This window comes from Myotis daubentonii, chromosome 3 (assembly GCF_963259705.1).
Source record: "Myotis daubentonii chromosome 3, mMyoDau2.1, whole genome shotgun sequence".
Lineage (NCBI taxonomy): Eukaryota > Metazoa > Chordata > Mammalia > Chiroptera > Vespertilionidae > Myotis > Myotis daubentonii.
The window spans coordinates 50,522,944-50,542,121 of record NC_081842.1 but is presented as its reverse complement, the minus strand read 5'-3'; the positions used below and the strand labels follow the sequence as shown (position 1 = coordinate 50,542,121).

At 38.9% G+C, this 19,178-nt stretch overlaps 1 protein-coding gene across 6 annotated transcripts in view; it reads left to right on the top strand.

Moving 5' to 3' along the window:
- Positions 1-19,178, top strand: part of FGF12 (fibroblast growth factor 12) — a 538,919-nt gene that overhangs the window by 310,002 nt on the left and 209,739 nt on the right. For all 6 annotated transcript variants that reach the window (XM_059687391.1, XM_059687394.1, XM_059687393.1 and 3 more), the window contains one exon: positions 5,618-5,728. In XM_059687391.1, the coding sequence (XP_059543374.1) occupies positions 5,618-5,728 (111 nt within the window). The remainder of the gene's footprint in view (positions 1-5,617; positions 5,729-19,178) is intronic.

Below are 19,178 nucleotides of genomic sequence, written 5' to 3'. Positions count from 1 at the left end.
TTTAAATTGGATTGTTTGATTTTTGATGTTGAGTTGTATGAGTTCTTTATGAATTTCAGATATTAACCCCATATGAGATGTATCATTGGTGAATATCTTCTTTCATTCAGTAGGTTGTGCTTTTGATTTGTTGATGATCTTTACTGTGCAAAGTTTTTTGTTTGTTTGTTTGTTTGATGTGGTCCATACTTCATTCAGATTTCCTTAATTTTTACCTTTTTTTTTCTTCTAGTATGAGGATCCCATCCAGAATACCACATTAACATGTTTTCTTAATCTACTCTTGGCTGTGACAATTTCTCAGACTTTCCTTATTCTTGATAATCTTGACAGTTTGGAGGGGTACTGATCAGGTACATTTTAGAAAGTCCTTCAGTTGGAATTTGTTTGATGTTAGACAAAGGTTATGAGATTTTGGAAGGGACATCAGAGAGATAAAGTGCCCTTCTCATCATATCATATCAAGGGAACATACTGTCAACATGATTTATGACTGTTCATGTTAACCTCAATTACGTGACTGAGGTAGTGTTTTTACTTGTCAGATTTCTCCACTGTAAAGCTACTCCCCACCACTGCAACCCCTTTCAATATAGGAAGGAAATCCCTGTGTACAATCAGTCAAAATTTATTTCTTATTCACCTAACTATTCGATGTGGGTATTTATGATGGCTATCTTTTCTCCACCAGTTTTTCAGGGGCTCAGAATTCTTCTATTTTGCTACATCCCTTACAGCTTTCTCATCTAAATCCAGGCAGTGTTAAAAGAGAGAAAATTTGGAGAAGAATATTTGCTTTTAAAATCCATGGCCTGAAAAAGACACACATAACTCACTTACATTCCATATGACACTCATGCATCTGCCAAACCTATCTGCAAAGGAGGCTGGGACATATGGTCGAGCTGGGTGCCTAAAAAAACGAGGAAATTAATTTGGGAGAAAAGCTAACAGTATTCGCTACATCATTTCGGAGTACAAAAGATAACAAATCAACCCCCTCCTTATGATAATATAGTCATCAATGAATAAAACAACAACAAAAAGTAATGGAAAAGCATAGTCTTAGAATCAAGAGACTCATAAATTGAAAAAAAAAGCTTAATAGAAAATGTATTCCATTGAGCCTATTTATCTTATTTCACTATTGACCGGTGAACATTTGTTGAGAACAGTCACTCTACCTGCATGTAAGCATTGGAGAACCTCTGCCATATATTATGCCTATTCCAGACTCTGCATCTTTCCCAGAGTCTACCATGCTGCTTTTTGCCTCCCTCCATTTTTTTAATGTCTGAAATGTCCTTCTTCTTCTTCTTCTTCTTCTTCTTCTTCTTCTTCTTCTTCTTCTTCTTCTTCTTCTTCTTCTTCTTCTTCTTCTTCCTTCTTCTTCTTCTTCTTCTTCTTCTTCTTCTTCTTCTTCTTCTTCTTCTTCTTCTTCTTCTTCTTCTTCTTCTTCTTCTTTCTCTCTCTCTCTCTCTCTCTCTCTCTCTCTCTCTCTCTCTCTCTCTCTCTCCTCTTTTCTTTTTTGGCCTGTGATAATTCTACTAACTTTTTTAGTGACAGATGAGGTGCCTTCATCCAACCTCGAGACAGAATTATTCCCTTGCTCCTTGGTGCAATCATGTCACATTGCTTCTATCCATTATGTAACACCTATCCCACTCTAGTATTATATATCCATATGTTTCATGCATTACTTTGGGTGCTCTCTGAGGACAACCAGGTTTTATTAATCTATTAGACCTCTATGAATAATATGACAAATAAAAAGCATGTTTGGTGAGTGCATCCAGCATACTGCCAAAAAATGGCCTCACTTTTGACATCCTTTCTTTAAAATACAACAAAACATATCCCCCAATTATAAAAGTGATCCTCAGTTATGATCACCATGCCTTTATAGAAAAGGTGATCTTGAGCTGAACTTAGAATGGTTGGTAAGGTTTGATATATGGTAATAAGAGGTAATACAGATACAGACCTGTCAGGTAGGTGATACTGTTTTCTATGATACATCCTAGGTTCAGGACATTTGTTCAATGGATGGTCAGCCCTCCTTTGAAACAACTATAGTGCAAGACATTCACTTTCATAGATCATCACATAATTAAAACTCAAACTTGGAGTTTGTTCTGGCTCTGCTCTTGAGCACTGGGGGATGGTATAAAGGCCTAATGCTCATTATCTTGAACAGGAGTAAGCAACCTGAATTCCCAGGGCGCCAACGGTGGGGGTGGGGTGTGGATAGTTTCACTATAGCAAAAGAAGTGTTTAATTACAGCTACAAAAGAGGATTATGAAATAAACAATCATTTTCAGGCATTAATGACTCAGCTGCCATACATCTCATAACCAACAAAAACATGAGTTCTTAAAGTGACCGTATCATGCGGAATAGGAAGAAAATATGAATTATAAGAGTTGTCCCTTTCCTTCTATCATTTTATAGCCTCTACTCTTAGCTTTCTGTTTACTTTAATGACTTTACAAACTCAATTACTGTTTTATTAAAACAGAAATCAGAAGACAGAGTCTGTTCACAGAATAGTCCTTTTATCTCACACTGCTTCTTTGATTTTGATGGTTGAAAAATTAGACCTTCTTTTGTATTTATGCTCTTATGTGTTTTTTTTTTCAGTTCATACTATCACATATGTTTATTAATTTGAAATTCTCAATGATTGTAGTTAGAATATGAATTATTTTCCCCCTATACAGATGTGAGAACTGGTGCTTAGATGTTAAATGACTTGCTTAGGCCCACTTGACAATTGTGGTTCAAAGCTGGGTCTTCTGACTGCTAAGTGTGCCACAGCAGGGCCTGCCTGGCAATCGGTTTGCTTCATAGCAGAGGCACATGTATCCTTTTACTTCCTCTGGTTATGAGAGTGATTCTCACTTATGGTCTCCAAGTCTTCAGTGCGGAGGTGATCTTGAACTGAGCCTGGAAATGTTGGTAAGATATGATAGATGGCAATTGGGGTACAGGATGTTTTTTTTTGTAGTGAGGTTAGCTAGCTCCATGCTCTTACAACATGTCCCTCGTATGTCAGATTGGGTAGGACCCTTGGAAGCAACACATTGAAGATACACGCATTTCTTGATTTCTGCCACCACTCAGGGCAGAGGATTCTAATGCACACGGTCAATAGAGACAGGAGGGACCTAAAGTTCACTTACTTTAACTTTTAGATATTATTGGTGAGGAAATTATGGTCCAAAAATTAAATAAATTTAACTTACAAAGATATAGTTATAAATCAGTACGGCAAATTTTCAGTTCAGTTCTTTTTTTTTTTTTTTTTTTTTTTTTTGGCCCTCCTTCCTCATTTCCAAATTTTTAGGCATTTCTTCTGATTCTTAGGATTGCTTTGAACAGGACATGTTTATATAGGCGTTGCCTCATTTCCCCAAATATGTGTGATCAAGTCATATGTGCAAAAGTGTAATCATAGACAAATATTATAGGGAACAGATCTATTCCCAAAGAATTAAATTCATTGAATCCTTGACTAGAATTCTTATTTAGACCTGAATGTGAATAAATGTGTCTAGTTTAACACACAGTGCCTAGCATATTGCATGACAAAAAAGAGATTCAGAGTGAATATTGGTTGAAAAAGTGGGTGAAGGAATGAAGTTGATTGTCAGTTGAAATTCAGTGATTGTCCCTTTGAGGATAACATGGTTCCACTTCAGCAATCATATGTTTTCTATTTTTGCCTCAATAATATATTTTCTGTCTTTGCCTTGAAAAACAGAACTTTTTGTTCTTATTTTTACGAAATAATTAGGACTACAAATGCACTAGAATAGTCTAATTTTTGCTCAGCACTGAAGTAGAGATAAAGATGGTGGTGATGCTACAGAAAATGGATTGTTGCTGGCAGTCAGCTGCCGGGAGCCGGTCCATCCTTGCTGTTTCAAGGGACCTGGCATATATGGCATACAGTTCTTAATATGTTTGCTCACCTTCTTGGCGCTGTGTTTTAACCAAGGTCACCTCTCCGAGAAAGGTTGAATCCCCAGGTAGGGATTTTCCCCTGAAGTTAGGGAGGGAATAAAACCCCTCAACTAAGTGCCAGGCGGGTAATTAATCACTTTAACTATGAACAATCATGCTTAAGCTACATAATCTTTTCTCCCTGGAATGGAGATAAGAAACGCCCTAACCTTTGTAATAGAGATTGATAGGATTGAATCAACTGGTATAAATACAGATGTAACAAGACAGAAAGAGACAGAACTTAGAAGAGAGCCAAGAAGACAGAACCTACACAGAACCTACAGACAGAAGAACCGCGCTGGAGAGAACATGGCAAAAGATCCTGGACTGAACCTGACTACAGAAATATGGCAAGAGAACCTGACTAGAACCTGGTGACCGAACCTGGCTGGAGATCTCAGACAGAACCTGGCTGGAGAACCAGCAGAACCTCTCTGGAGATCCAGACCAGAACTTGGCTGGAGATCCTGGCTGGAGATTCTGGCTAGGCTGCTGATCAACTGAACACTGTCTCCGTGTCATTCCTTCTTCGCCGACTCCGTCCACACCTTTGGGGACCTCTGGACCTGCTGGGGTTGGACCCCGGCATATGTTGCTGGCAGTCAGCACCACAACAAGAAGCATTAAATATTTATTTTAGGGGATATACAAAAATCCAAATGTGGTTTAAAGTTCAGTTTGATGGTATTCATAGGTAGGGAGTTTTTAAAAGTGAGGACCAACCACATCAAGTTTGAAATAATTAAAGAAATATGCACAAATTGATTTATTTTGGGGCTGGAAAAATGACTGTAGTCCTGGGTCTCCACTCTGGTCATGTATTTACTGAAGGTGAAATCTGTTTCCACATACTTTCCTGTGACAACTCATGGCCATGGGTTTTGCTCTTTCCTATTGTTCTCATTCAAGCCATTCTTTATGGTTGAACTTGGCCAGCATTTCAAAACCTAGGAGTTTCTGATGGATAGTTGACATTCAGCACAAACTGAGGTCTTCCAGGAGCCGATTATTACTGCTCGACGTTTAAGAACTACAGTGGGAGCTTGGTCTAAACCAGGGGTGGGCAAACTTTTTGACTCGAGGGCCACAATGGGTTCTTAAACTGGACCGGAGGGCCGGAACAAAAGCATGGATGGAGTGTTTGTGTGAACTAATATAAATTCAAAGTAAACATCATTACATAAAAGGGTACGGTCTTTTTTTTCAATATTTTTATTCATTTCAAACGGGCCGGATCTGGCCCGCGGGCCGTAGTTTGCCCACGGCTGGAACAGTGATTCTGGAATGGGAACATAAACTTGCAGTCAGACACTAGATGCATGGGAGAGAGAAGTAATTCACTTTTGAGTATGCCTCTGTATTTTGCTAACCATAATTAACTTTTATTTATTTACATTTGGTTTATTGCTGCATAGTATTATGGTCCTGCCTCTAGAAGGAATAAAAAGTGAAGATATGTTCCTGAAGTGCTCCCTTTCCAAATACTTACTTTAATATTTAAGCCTTTGGCATTTATGCATTTACTTAGAAAATGTTTCTGGCAATTTTCAATTGAGCATTTTATAAACAAAATACCAATTTGAATAATCATTTCTTTTTGTTTTGCAGAACCCCAGCTGAAAGGAATTGTGACAAGGTTATTCAGCCAGCAGGGATATTTCCTGCAGATGCACCCAGATGGTACCATTGACGGGACCAAGGACGAAAACAGCGACTACAGTAAGGAACATTAGATTGTTGCAATCCAGTCACAATGAAATGTATAGCACAGTATTATAGTCTTAAAGCATGGCTGGGCTGCCTTTGAACTATTTACCTACAAGTAAACGGGTGTATTTTCCTTTATTTTTCTTGCTCTGATTCCCTATAGCAAAGAGACAATAAGGGAGAAATGTTATGTACTGAATGAGAAGTTAGGAGGCCTGGAGGAGTTCCAACTGGTTTTCCTTCCATCCCAGTGTGTGTAGTCAGGATGATAAGTATTCATAGAAACAAGTCAGACTTTACAACACAAGACAGTGTTTTCAATCCTAGAACTAAATAGTAAACATGTTAAAATAATTCTTGGAACATCATTTCAGGCAGACCAAAATTACTTCTTAAGATAAACAGTGGATACATATGTATATTACATGTTATTTTATTTGAATTGAGAAAATATATATTAACCCTTTTCGGTCCAACCTCGAGGCTGACTCGACAGACCAGGCGCTAGGAGCAGGTTCAACGTCGAGCAATAAGAACATACAAAGTTCAGCATTCAATCCCGTCAATTAATTTGGACCAGACTGTTTGAATTCCAAAAATAACATTGGACCGCAGAGGGTTAAATATATTAAAATAACATTATGATTTATAGTATATGTGATAATAAGATAATTAATATTGGTAGGCCTGAAGCTTCGTTTATATTTTTATATCAAATTCCAGATATTAAAATATTATCCTATATAATAAAGAGCGACTGTGCAAATGGTTGTCACACCCTCATGCCCTCACGCTGTAATGGCTCAGACACTCAACACTGGGGAGAGAGGAATGGGGACCAGCCAGGCTGCGGCCCAGGGGAGAGACAAGCTATACACCCTGCAGTCCCTGGCGCTAACAACTACACCTGCGCCTGTGGCCTGGGAGACGGACAATCTGCACACCCCATGGTCCCACTGGTCCCAGGCACCAGCAGCTGTGCCTTGCAGCCTGGGAGAGGGACTAGCTGCCTGCCCAGCGGTCCTGGGCGCCTGTGGCTGCGGTATAGGCAAAGCCGCCCACCCACAGTCCCGTGCGGCTGCGTCTGGCCCAGGTGAAGCTGGCCCAGCTCCTGGGTGCCTGCGACTGGCCAGAGGGAGGGAAGTCCGGGTCCTGGGTGCCTGCAACCAGCTGGAGGAGGGAATCCTGGGTCCCAGGTGTGGGGCAAGGCAGAGGTAGTTAGGGGCAATCAGGCCAGCAGGGGAGCAGTTAGGGGCGATCAGGCCTGTAGAGGAGCAGTTAGGGGCCATCAGGCAGGTAGGCAGAGGTGGTTAGGGTCCATTAGGTAGGCAGGCAGGCAAGCATTTAGGAGCCAGCAGTCCCGGATTGCGAGAGGTAGTCAGACATCCCCTAAGGGGTCCTGGATTGGAGAGTGTGCAGGCTGGGCTGAGGGACACCCCCCCACCCCCGTGCACGACTTTCATGCACTGGGCCTCTAGTCTATAATAATAAAAGTGCAATATGCTAATTAGACCAGACAGCTGAACGACCTTCTGGACATCATTCCAGAGGAAGTTGCCGTGGTGGGGGCCGAGGCAGAGGCGGTTGGGGCGATCAGGCAGGCAGGCAGAAGAGTTAGGGGCGATCAGGCAGGCAGGCAGAGGTTAGGGGCAATCAGGTAGGCAATCAGAGGCAGTTAGGGGTGATCAGACAGGCAGGTGAATGGTTAGGGGCGATCAGGCAGGCAGGCGAGTGGTTTGAGGCATCAGGCAGGCAGGCAAAGGTGGTTAGAGGAGATCAGGCAGGCAGACGAGCAGTTAGGGGTGAACAGGCAGGCAGGCGAGTGATTTGGGGCATTAGGCAGGTAGGCAGAGGTGGTTAGGGGCAATCAGGCAGGCAGGCAGAGGGGTTAGGGGCGATCAGGCAGGCAGGCAAGTGGTTAGGGACAATGAGGCATGCAGGTAGAGTGGTTAGGAGTGATCAGGGAGATAGGTAGGCGAGTGGTTAGGAGCCAGCAGTCCCGGATTGTGAGAGGGTGCAGGCTGGGCTGAGGGGATGCCCCCTCCTGTGCACAAGTTTTGTGCACTGGGCCTCTAGTTAATAATATCCTTGGAAATCATTTTTAACTAATTCAACTTTAGAGTTGATAAGTGTAGTAATTCAACAAAATCATCAAGTTTTAATAAAGTATATTTTAATTTTAGAAATATTTTGAATATAAACCTTAGCATAAGGATGCTCACTGTATCATACCTTTCATTTTCTGCATAATGATATGCATGCACTGAGGAAAATTTGTGTTCTAAAATTATGTGGGGTGCCATATTCTTTTCTAAAATTTATCTGTACTCACTACTAGAATTTTACTTTTGAGTATATAGTAAATATATTTAATTTTTAATTTTTAATTAAATATATGTCCAATTGAATTTGTCTTCTGATGGATATGATTTTGTGATGAGACTGACAATCTACCAAAACATAAATTGCATAAGGTAATCTAAGAAGGCTGATATTTTATGATGAAGTATATTTTCAATTAAAAATAAAGATTTGAGGAAAGATCTACAATGCCTAAAGTGTGAAAATGCTCTTGTCCACCCCTTCCAAATTATTCTTTGTTCACTTCATATTATACATTACAAAATATGAATTACAGTAAAGAAAAAATCTTATTATAAAGAATTCAATTCCAGTTTTCTTCAAAGTAGTTGATTAGCTTATTGTGGTTTGCATTGTTGGTTTGTGTTTGTGGGGATGCATTCTTTAAATGATTCACATTTTCAGCTGAGGACAGAAGAATGAGAATGGTTCACTCTCCATGTAGGATTTCCATTTATTGCATCTGCACGAGAAAGTGGATTTAGTAAAGCAAGCAACAAGCATAGATGGAAAGAATCAGGGAGACCACTAAGCTGTGTCACCCATTCTATCTCTGAGGTATCCCGTGATCTCAGTTTATTCTTCTATGAAATGAGGTAACCAGAGAAGGTAACATTAACATCCTCTCTCAGCACTGTCCATCCCGCCTTTAAGAAAAAATATTAAAAAATTAGAAATTGCCCTAACCAGTTTGGCTCAGTGGATAGAGCATCTGCCTGTGGACTGAAGGGTCCCAGGTTTGATTCCGGTCAAGGGCATGTACTTTGGCTGCTGGCACATCCCCAGTAGGGGGTGTGCAGGAGGCAGCTGATCGATGTTTCTCACTCATTGATGTTTTAACTATCTCTCCCTCTCCCTTCCTCTCTGTAAAAAATCAATAAAATATATTAAAAAAGAATAGAAATTGATAGATTCAATCCCCAAGTAAGTCAGGTAACCATAGTCAATTCCATAGGATGCAACTGCAACTCAGATAGTTGCCCTGTGGATGCATGTGATTTATCATGGGATAGAGGTAGAAGGCCGGATGAAAGTGTGGGCTCAGCTAAGACAAATCCTTTCTTCACTCTTGCTAGAAAAATAATTGCAAGTGCTTTCTCTGCTGATGCTGGTTCAATGGCTAGTGTAAATACATGCCTACACACATATGCTATACACAAATACTTATATGCAGGCTGGGGCCAAAGTAGACTTACAGTTGTTTGTATGGAAAATAATACAGTAATTAATAAATAATAAAAAAAGAATAAACCCTGCGTTTTCCATACTCACAACTGTAAACCTACTTTTGCTCTACCTTATACATATAATAAAAAACATATATATATATATATATATATATATATATATATATATATATGTGCATAATGGCATTATCTATAATAATAAAACTGTAATATGCTAATTAGACCAGACATCCTTCTGGACGACCTTCCGGAAAAAACTGGTGCTGCGAGGGAAGCCCGGGTACCAGGTGCTAGAGGGAAGCTGGTGCTGGCAGACAGGGGAAGGAAGGCCTATTCTTGCATGAATTTTGTGCATTGGGCCTCTAGTCTATATATATAAAAGCCTTAGTGTCCGAACTAATGAATGACCAAACGACTGGTTGACCGGTTGCTATGACAAGCTTTGACCACCAGGGGGCGGAGGCTCAATGCAGGACCTGCCCCCTGTGGTCAGTGCACTCCCACACTGGGAGCACCACTCAGCTGACAGATGGGCGCCAGCCACCGGGTTCATGGCTGGCAAGTGCAGCTGTGGTGACGCGAGCCTCTTCCACCTCTGCAGCCGTGCTACGGAGCGGTGGCAGCAGGTGCACTGGGGCCAGGATGAGCAGGAGCAGTGTAGTGCTCAGCCTGGGCTCGGGCTCCTCGCCAGCCGCCTGCTGCTTCACGTGCACTACCACATCCCATGAGGGATCCCCGATTGTGAGAGGGTACAGGCCAGGCTGAGGGACCCAACCGGTACACAAATCTGTCCACTGGGCCTCTAGTGTATAATACACACACATCACCATCGAGGATGATATACTTTGTCAAATACGTTTACAACCTGTCTAAATTTACAAATTTAAAATATCTTATTTTTTATTAAGATATTGCACACATTTTTTGACATTTTTGGTATTAAAAATAGTTTAGATGTACAAAATAATAAGACTAAGATAAATCAACTGGATACCCAGCCCTTGGCTTAAAATTTACTTAAAAATATCAAGATGTTTGCAACCTCTCTGTGTTGTCTCTGATGGAGCCCTGTTTTTTTTTTTTTTTTCAGTACCAGATATAACAACTATCCTGCCTTTGGTATTTTTTTTTTACATCCATGCTGTATTATAAACACAGTTTTTCACATATGTATACTTAAATCATGTATTGCTTTGTATGTTTTTAAATGTTTTATTAAAAAGTGCAACCATTACTGTACATAAATCTTATGTCATTTTTTCCCAATATTATGGTTATGAGATGCATATATGGTTATATATTTGCTTGATATTGTTTATTTTTGTATAGTAACCCATTGTATGAATATTCCCAATATATCTATCTATTCTCTTTTATTGTGGATAATCATCTTTTCTATTTTAGGGCAATTACAAACAGCGCTGCCAAGATATATCTTATAGATGTTAAAGCGACCTTCCCTGATCATCCTTTATAAAATGATACATCTCACCTTGGCCTTCTTTATTCTAATACCCTACTTGTTTTTCTCTACTCATAGCTGTAATGACTACCTGGCATATATATTGTTGCTGTGTATTTGCTTATTTTTTATCTTCCTCCCAGGAGAATGTTAGTTTCATGAATAAAGAGATTTTTGCTTTCATCTTTGATATAGCTTTAGAACCTAGAATGATCTCTCAAATATATATATATATATATGCCTAATATGCAAAGTATCCCCTCGAGAGTTCGACCGGGAGACTGGGAGTTTGATCACTCCCTATAACATGTGCTGACCACCAGGGGGCAGTGCGGAATGAAGGGAGACCTCTGCTGGCAGCCAGAAGGAAGGCCCTGGCCAGCAGCCAGAAGGCCCTGATTGTCCCTGATTGCCAGCTAGGTCTAGGGACCCTACCTGTGCACGAATTTTGTGCACCGGGCCTCTAGTATATAATAAATACTCAACATAAATGGAACAAATGAATGAATGTCTCATGGTGCAGACATGCAAAAGTTTATTTAGGTCATTGGCTAAATACTCTTCTTAGCCAAATATTTTTTATTTTTTCCTTTTGAAATAAATTTAGACTTTAAAACAATTACAAAGTAATACAGGGAATTCCTGTGTCCTCTTCATCCAGCTCCCCTAATAGTACCAATTTATGTAACAATAGTATAATTATAAAAAAAAAAACCTAGATAATTAATACTAGCACAATACTATTAACTGAGCTTTAGGCTTTGTTCAGATTTCACTAGTTTTTGGACTAATATAGTTTTTTCTGATACCCCTCCCCAATATTTTCATTGGAAAATTTTTCAATGAAAACATATTTTCTGAGTGGGAATTTAAAACATCAGAGAAAGATTTAACTTTTACTCAACTTTTAATAGAAAATTATTGTAAGCCGCTAAAATGTTAAAATGCCTTTCTTTCTCCCCTTTGTGTGGGCAGGCGTAAAAGCATTTAATTAGTTTTTAAAAATCTTGTTACTATGAGCATCTGTCAGAATTATGCTGTTTGATTCACTAGACATCATTAGACTCAATGAACCTTACTATGGTATCTCGCATAGAATAGATAAAGACACCTGTTCTTTTGTTCCTGAAGAAAAGACTAATTACATGCAATTGAGTGAAAAAACACATGGCTTTGTCAGCAGTAACAGTTAAGAATCTCTGCAAATGTAATGACAACAAAAGATGCAAAACTATGTGGGAACACTGTTACAAAAAACACAAAAAACCCAACCCACGAAAATTGCAGTTTGGAGAGTATTAATGGGGATATTTTACATAACATTAGAAAGGTAATTACTCTGCTCCCTGGATACTAGAGGAGAAGATGCATTTGAAGAGGTCAAATGTGCCGGGGTGAAAACTATTAAGATATTATAACCAAATGTATTGTTCTCTTTCCCTCTGAACAATACTAAGAGCCATTTGATGTGGAATGAACTGCCTGGTCAATTAGCACAAGAGTAACACTGGAGATATTCAAGCAGATGCTGTACTGGCACTTGGAGCTGGTATTTTAAAAATCAGTCCTATGTTATGTGAGTTGCAAATAATTTTACTCTTTTTACTGTATTCATTCTTCATTTATTTTTTATTAAAATATGCTCTTATGCCTTCAGCATTTTTTTTTCCTATTTAGAAAAGGCTTTACTCATCCCAAGATTATTTATTTATTTTTTAATGTTTTGCTTTAGTGAAGTAAAAGGGTTTTACAAGAAAACCATTTTGGTGTGGGAGGGGGAAGAAGATGGTGGTGGTCTGGATAGTCTCAGAATTCAGTGGTTTCTAAGGTCTCCTTCAGTTCTGAAATTCTTTTTTTTTAATCCTCACCAGAGGACATGCTTATTGATTTGAGAGAGAGAGACATCAATTGGTTGCCTCAAGTTACATTACTTCCTTAGGACATCCAACAGGAGTAAGTCTACATTTCTTGGAGCCTCCCTAAAAATCACATAATAAATCCTATAAGTCCTTTTTTGACAACTTCTTACTAAGCCATCCCAGTTCTGCCATGTTGTGTATTTTTCCTCTTTGCTTTGAGTCATTAATCCCAACTTTGTTCAATTGCGGGTGTGTTTTTATAGCTAGAAGGCACTGACTCAGTCAAAAGCAATTTTCTGTCCCTCTCTTCTCTTTTATCAGGTCACATTTCTTTGTTTTCTTCCATGTATAGTCTACAAATTTATCAACATATATAGTACTATTTATCTATACTTCCATAGTATATATCTTGTTCCACAGCCTTTTTAACTCAATATGTTATATCAATAAGATTTTTCCATATTAGCACATATTTGAATGGAGCAATTTTCTAGCCAGATTTCCTGTTGAAGACTTTTTCAGTTCTTTCTAATGTTTTGCTACTGCAAACAATGCTGTAAAGAATATATTTGTGCATAAGTTATTTTGGATGTGTGCAAGTGTATTTATAGGATGGGTTCTTAGAAGTGAAATTGCTGAGTTATGGTTTATATGCTTTTATAATTTTGAAATCTATTTGCTCTTTGTCATACAAATTTACAGAGAGCATTTATTTCTTTATCTTCTAGTCTATAAAATGTGTTATCAAAATTTTGATTCTTTGTTGCCTAAAAACATAAACTTTAATTTTTCTTATCTTGTGTTAGGTTGAGCACCTGTACATCTATTTTAAGAGTCATCTACATTTCTTTTCTTTTTTTAAAATATATTTTTATTGATTTCAGAGAGGAAAGGGAGAGAGAGCTAGAAACATCAATGATGAAAGAGAATCATTGATTGGCTGCCTCCTGCACGCCCTACAGGGGATTGAGGCTGAAACCTGGGCCTGAGCCCTTGACCAGAATCGAACCCAGGATCTTTCAGTCCACAGGCCAATGCTCTATCTACTGAGCCAAACCAGCTAGGGCTACATTTCTTTTCTATAAAATGTCTATTTATATCTGTTTTTATAAAAAAAATCTGTATTTTCATTTGTAGGAAGTCTATATTTTAAAAATCAGCTCTATGTTATATGAGTTGCAAATATTTTTACTTTTTTTATTCTTATCTCTAAATGCCATGCTTTATTTTATTTTTTTATTTAAAGTATGCTCTTATGCCCTCAGCTTTTTTCCTATTTAGAAAGTCTTTACTCATCCCAAGATTATTTAAAATTGTTTTTCATGTTTTGTTTTTGTATTGTTTTATCTTTATACTTGATATTTAACTACTTTGGAATTTATTTATTGAGATTTTTTTAATTCTAGACCTCTGATATTTTGAGTTCCTAACTACCAATTTTAAAGACAAATGCAGTTTCTTCAGATTTTATGAATACACTAAATTGACCATCAGTTCAGCATAAAAAAAAACATTTCAAAATGGTCTCTGAGTTTCAGGAATCTGATTGGAAATTTGGAAAATTTAGTCATCCAGTTATGTCTTCTATATAATACCAAACATATGATATTTTGATATCACTAGTCACAAGTATATAGATATAGCCAAAGCCAACAGAAGGTCTATTGCTAAACTATGAACAGAAATATGCTCCAAATAGTTAGTTGGAAAAATTATCAAGGACATAAGGAGTGTTGCAAATATTTATAAGGATGTGTTCTCCACGTAACATGGGGCATTTTTGGACCAGGGGTTTTATCTCTTTCACCTACTTAAGAATACACACACATATTAATACTCATGAGAGATTAAGACTATGCCATACCCAATTGTAGGGACATTATTTTCTTCTAGAGTCATCTGTACTTTAAGATTATGATATCAACTTGTAGGTGTGAAGTCAAGTTGGATAAGAAGAAAAAGAAATACATGTGTTAGCCTGCTGATTTTCTTTAAGCAAGATTATTACATAATCCTGAGCACCGCTCTGGTAGATGAAATGTTGTTACTTGTATAGTGGCATATCTTTTCAAGAGCAAAATTAATATTCAGTCTTAGCTCATGAATGCAGTTACTTCATTTGATTTTTTCAAAAGATAAAAACATTGCCTTTTGATTTGCATAGCTAGAAGTGAAGGACATTCGTTAGCAATGTGTCTTTGTTGATTGTGTTTTAAGTTTAAGGACTGTTCCTCCAAATAATATTTGTGGAGAGTGTGACAAGCACAAATTATGTCCTTGAATAGTTTACCTGTTCACATAAAATTAAAAGGGAATTACTCTTCATGCTTATTTTTTTACCTTGGCCCCTTAATTTCTTTTTTTTTAAAATATGTTTTATTGATTTTTTACAGAGAGGAAGGGAGAGAGATAGAGAGTTAGAAACATCGATGAGAGAGAAACATCGATCAGCTGCCTCCTGCACATCTCCCACTGGGGATGTGCCTGCAACCCAGGTACATGCCCTTGACCGTAATCGAACCCGGGACCCTTGAGTCCGCAGGCCGATGCTCTATCCACTGAGCCAAACCGGTTTTGGCATTAACTTCTTATTGATCTTATATTTCTTTTTGACCCTAAGACTTCTGCCATCCTGTGTTCCTCTGGTCAGTAAAGCAAAACATGAGCAATTTGAAATTATCCTTCTTCCTACTTGCTCTATGACTATTTATGGACAAATATGTATAGGCAGTATACACTGTGGGTGAGAATCTTATGGAAGTTACTTAACCAAGTGTATTCCTAGAAAGAGCTGAGTGACTGAGATTGTCTTTAGTTTGCCGGTGGCTCTGTGAAGTGACCAGTGCTTGGTCTTGGGAAAGTCACATACACTTTCTCAGATTTATATAATCTCTGAGTTTACAAAATGAGAGGAGCATGGGGTCTCTAAGATTTTGATAGCCTTTCTTGCATTCTTATATGGAAATGAATATATGCTCAGAAAAACTGATTCACAGATTCCATTTCCATAAATACTGAAAGGTATGTTACTGGCAGGAAATCTTTTTTTTTTCTTCAAATCCTGATGTGATATTTTCATAGAGTGTATAAAGATCTGGAAAGTCACACACATAGTGATAGAGGCAGAATTGAATTCAGGTTTATCTGATTTGAGATTATATGCCTTTAAGGTAGAAAGGGGGAGTCATCATAACGCTTAGATAAAAGGGTCGTTGGGTAGAATAAATGAGTTGATTCTTGAAAAGTGCTAAAAATAATGCCTAAAACACAGTTCTGCGTTGACGGTTGTCTTTGGTTGTTGTTACTCTCATCAGTAGAGGTGAGGGTCCATATTTACAAGGAGCTAGTAGAAGTGGCCATTGTCATAGAAACAAAATTCTTAGTGCTGGCAGTTATTGTACGTGAGAGACTTTAGAGGTCCTTAAGCTGAGGGGTATTGAAGAGTACTCTAAATCAGTGGTTTAAAAAGTGTCTAGTCCTCGTACCACCAGTATCAGCATCACTTTTTAGAAATACACTTCCTTGAGCTACTGAAACAGAATCTCTGGGCTGGACTCAGAAGTCTGTTTTGACAAGTCCTCCAGATGATCCTCATCACTGCAGATACAACTGGTAATTCTCCTCTGTACCCTGGGTTTGGAGTGTTCATATTTGCTAATGAATGCAATTTCTGTTTTGAACTGTCATACTGAGTTCTATGGGTACCTGATTCCTACCAGAATAGGGAAAGCAGGGATATTGAAAAACATATTGAATTTCAGACTTTCTAACATCTTAAGCATCTAGGGCAGCCGTGGGCAAACTACGGCCCGCGGGCCGGATCTGGCCCGTTTGAAGTGAATAAAACTAAAAAAAAAAAAAGACCGTACCCTTTTATGTAATGATGTTTACTTTGAATTTATATTAGTTCACACAAACACTCCATCCATGCTTTTGTTCTGGCCCTCCGGTCCAGTTTAAGAACCCATGTGGCCCTCGAGTCAAAAAGTTTGCCCACCCTTGTTCTAGGGAATCGGTCCCATCTGACTTATTTTCAGGAGAGAGTGAGAGTTCCGTTCTAGACAGATGTGTGATCAAACATAGGTTTGGGGAATTACAAAAACATATATAATGATGTAAGTCAGTCTGTACCACATCGTTTTATGTCTTGCAGCTTTTACACATACCAATTCCTTTTGCTTGAAATGACTTCACCAGTACCCTTCTCAACTCTATTCCCTTTGTCTGTCTGAGGCCTTCCCCATCTACCCCTTCAACTGCCACTTCCACACAAAAACTCCACATTGATCACTCATATTACTCTACTGTGCTTGAACCCTGTGTGTACTGCAATTCCTTATCTGCATTTCCGTTTACCCTGTTAGAGTATAACATCCTTGTTTGCCTTTCTGGCCAGTACAGTGATGGGAATTGTCCAACATCCCAAAGTGGAGGGTTACACAGATATGTTTCATTTAGCTGGCACACTTTAGGGGGAAAATTAGTGCATTTATGTAATAGATGCCCCATATTTTACTCTTATCTGCATAGGCCCTGAAGACTTTTAAGTTTGGGATACTTGTAGCTATCATCCAATGTTGTGAAATCAAAACAACTCAATAAAATTTCAAAGGACAGGTTCAAACTGCTTAAATATCACCAAATGCAAGGCAAAGTAGCTTGGACTGTGAACCAGATGACCTGGTTTCCAGTGCAGGTTCTATCCTTTATTAGCTATGTGATGTTGTTTAAGTCATGTACGCTTTCTCTTCCTTGGTTTTCCACTCTTTAAAATGAGGTGTTTGGAAAAGATTATCTCCAATATTCCTGACAGATCTGAAACTTTGACAGCTGGAAAAAAACTTGAAACTTTATTTTTTAAACACATTGCAAACAGGGGGAAATTGTGAGAAGCTGGTGCAATAATTTTTGCATTGAATTGGAAGACGTTAGTAAATTCAATCTGCATTAAAAATATATACAGAATTGGACCACATTTCAATACCCCCATTGCCACTACCTAGTCCAAGATGCTTTCATCTTTGGACTTCTGCAGTAGCCTCCTACCTTACCTCTTTATTTATGGCTTTCCCCCTTCAGTCTATTGTTCACACAGCAGCCAGAGTGACCTGGTTAAAACACAGGTCAGATAAATTCACCTCTACTCATTCTCTTTCATCACACATTATTAAGGATAAAAGCCAAATTTCATCTTTTAACCAATGTTTTATATAAAACCCACCCATCACCTATCCTGACTGTTCTCTCTCCTCTTTTGATTAGCCTGTTTCCTGTTCTTCCAACACACCATGCTCCTTCCTCAAAATGTTGGTACCAGCTATCTCCTATGCCTACAATGTTCTTCCTCTAAAAATCACAATAGCCTACTCCCTCATCTTCTTTATACTCTTACTCAAAAGTGATGCTTTTATTCAGGCAGGCCTTTTCTGGTTAATCTGTATCAGTTTCAATCCCTATCTTCAGCATTTCACTCCACCTTGGCAATTGGAATTTTTCCTTCCAGAACACTTACCACTAATATACTTATTTATTTTATTACTAGAGGCCTGGTGCACAGAATTCGTGCATGGGGGGTGGAGGAGGGGGTCCCACAGCCGGACCTGCACCCTCTCTAATCCAGGAGCCCTCAGGGGATGTCCTATGGATGGCTTACGCCCACTCCCAGTGGTCTCCACTGTCTGCGGGGCCCGCTGGGCCGCTCTCAGGTCGCTGTGGCAATGGCCAAGCAGGCCCTGCTCTCAGCAGCCACCCCCTGGGACTGGAGGACTCCTGTGGGGCTGAGAGGCCTGGGCACCGCCATCTTGTGCTATGGGCGCCACCATCTTTGTGTTGGAGTGATGGTTAATTTGCATATTACTCTTTTATTAGATAGGGTGTCTTTTCTCCTCTAAAATGCTCTCCGTATACACCCCACGGTTTCCTCATTCTGTACTTGCTTATGTTATTTTTTCCCACTGATTATATCATCCAAAACCAAAATGAACTGCTTTTTGTTTTTGAAAAGTTTTTCTGATTTCTTTAACTGGAAGTCCTGCTTTTTCCTTTGCATAATGGTTCATCTTTTAGGATATTTATGCAGTTTTACTTGTATGTATTTATTATGTATGTGGGCTATTTACATTCTTTGAGTTACACGATTCTTAAGGACATTGACTATGCCTGATTTATCTCTGAGTTGGCATGTATAAGGTCTTACCATTTAATACAGGTAGGTTAATTCATAGTAGCAACACAGTAATCAGCCTACCACTTAAATTGAAAGGCTAAAATAAAATATAAACTCCACAGGAGCAGGAAGCTTTGTCTGCAATTTACACCTATGGTAGTGCCTGGCACATAGTAGACATTCAATACCTGTTGAATAAATGAATGGAACTGAATTTGCAGAACAATCCCAATCAAAAATAAATGTGGCCCTAGCTGGTTTGCCTTAGTGGATAGAGCATCAGCTTGTGGATTGAAGGGTCCCAGGTTCGATTCTGGTCAAGGGCACATACCCAGTTAGCAGGCTCAATCCCCAGTAGAGGGTGTGCAGGAGGCAGCCAATCAATGATTCTCCCTCATCATTCATGTTTCTATTTCTCTCTCTCTCC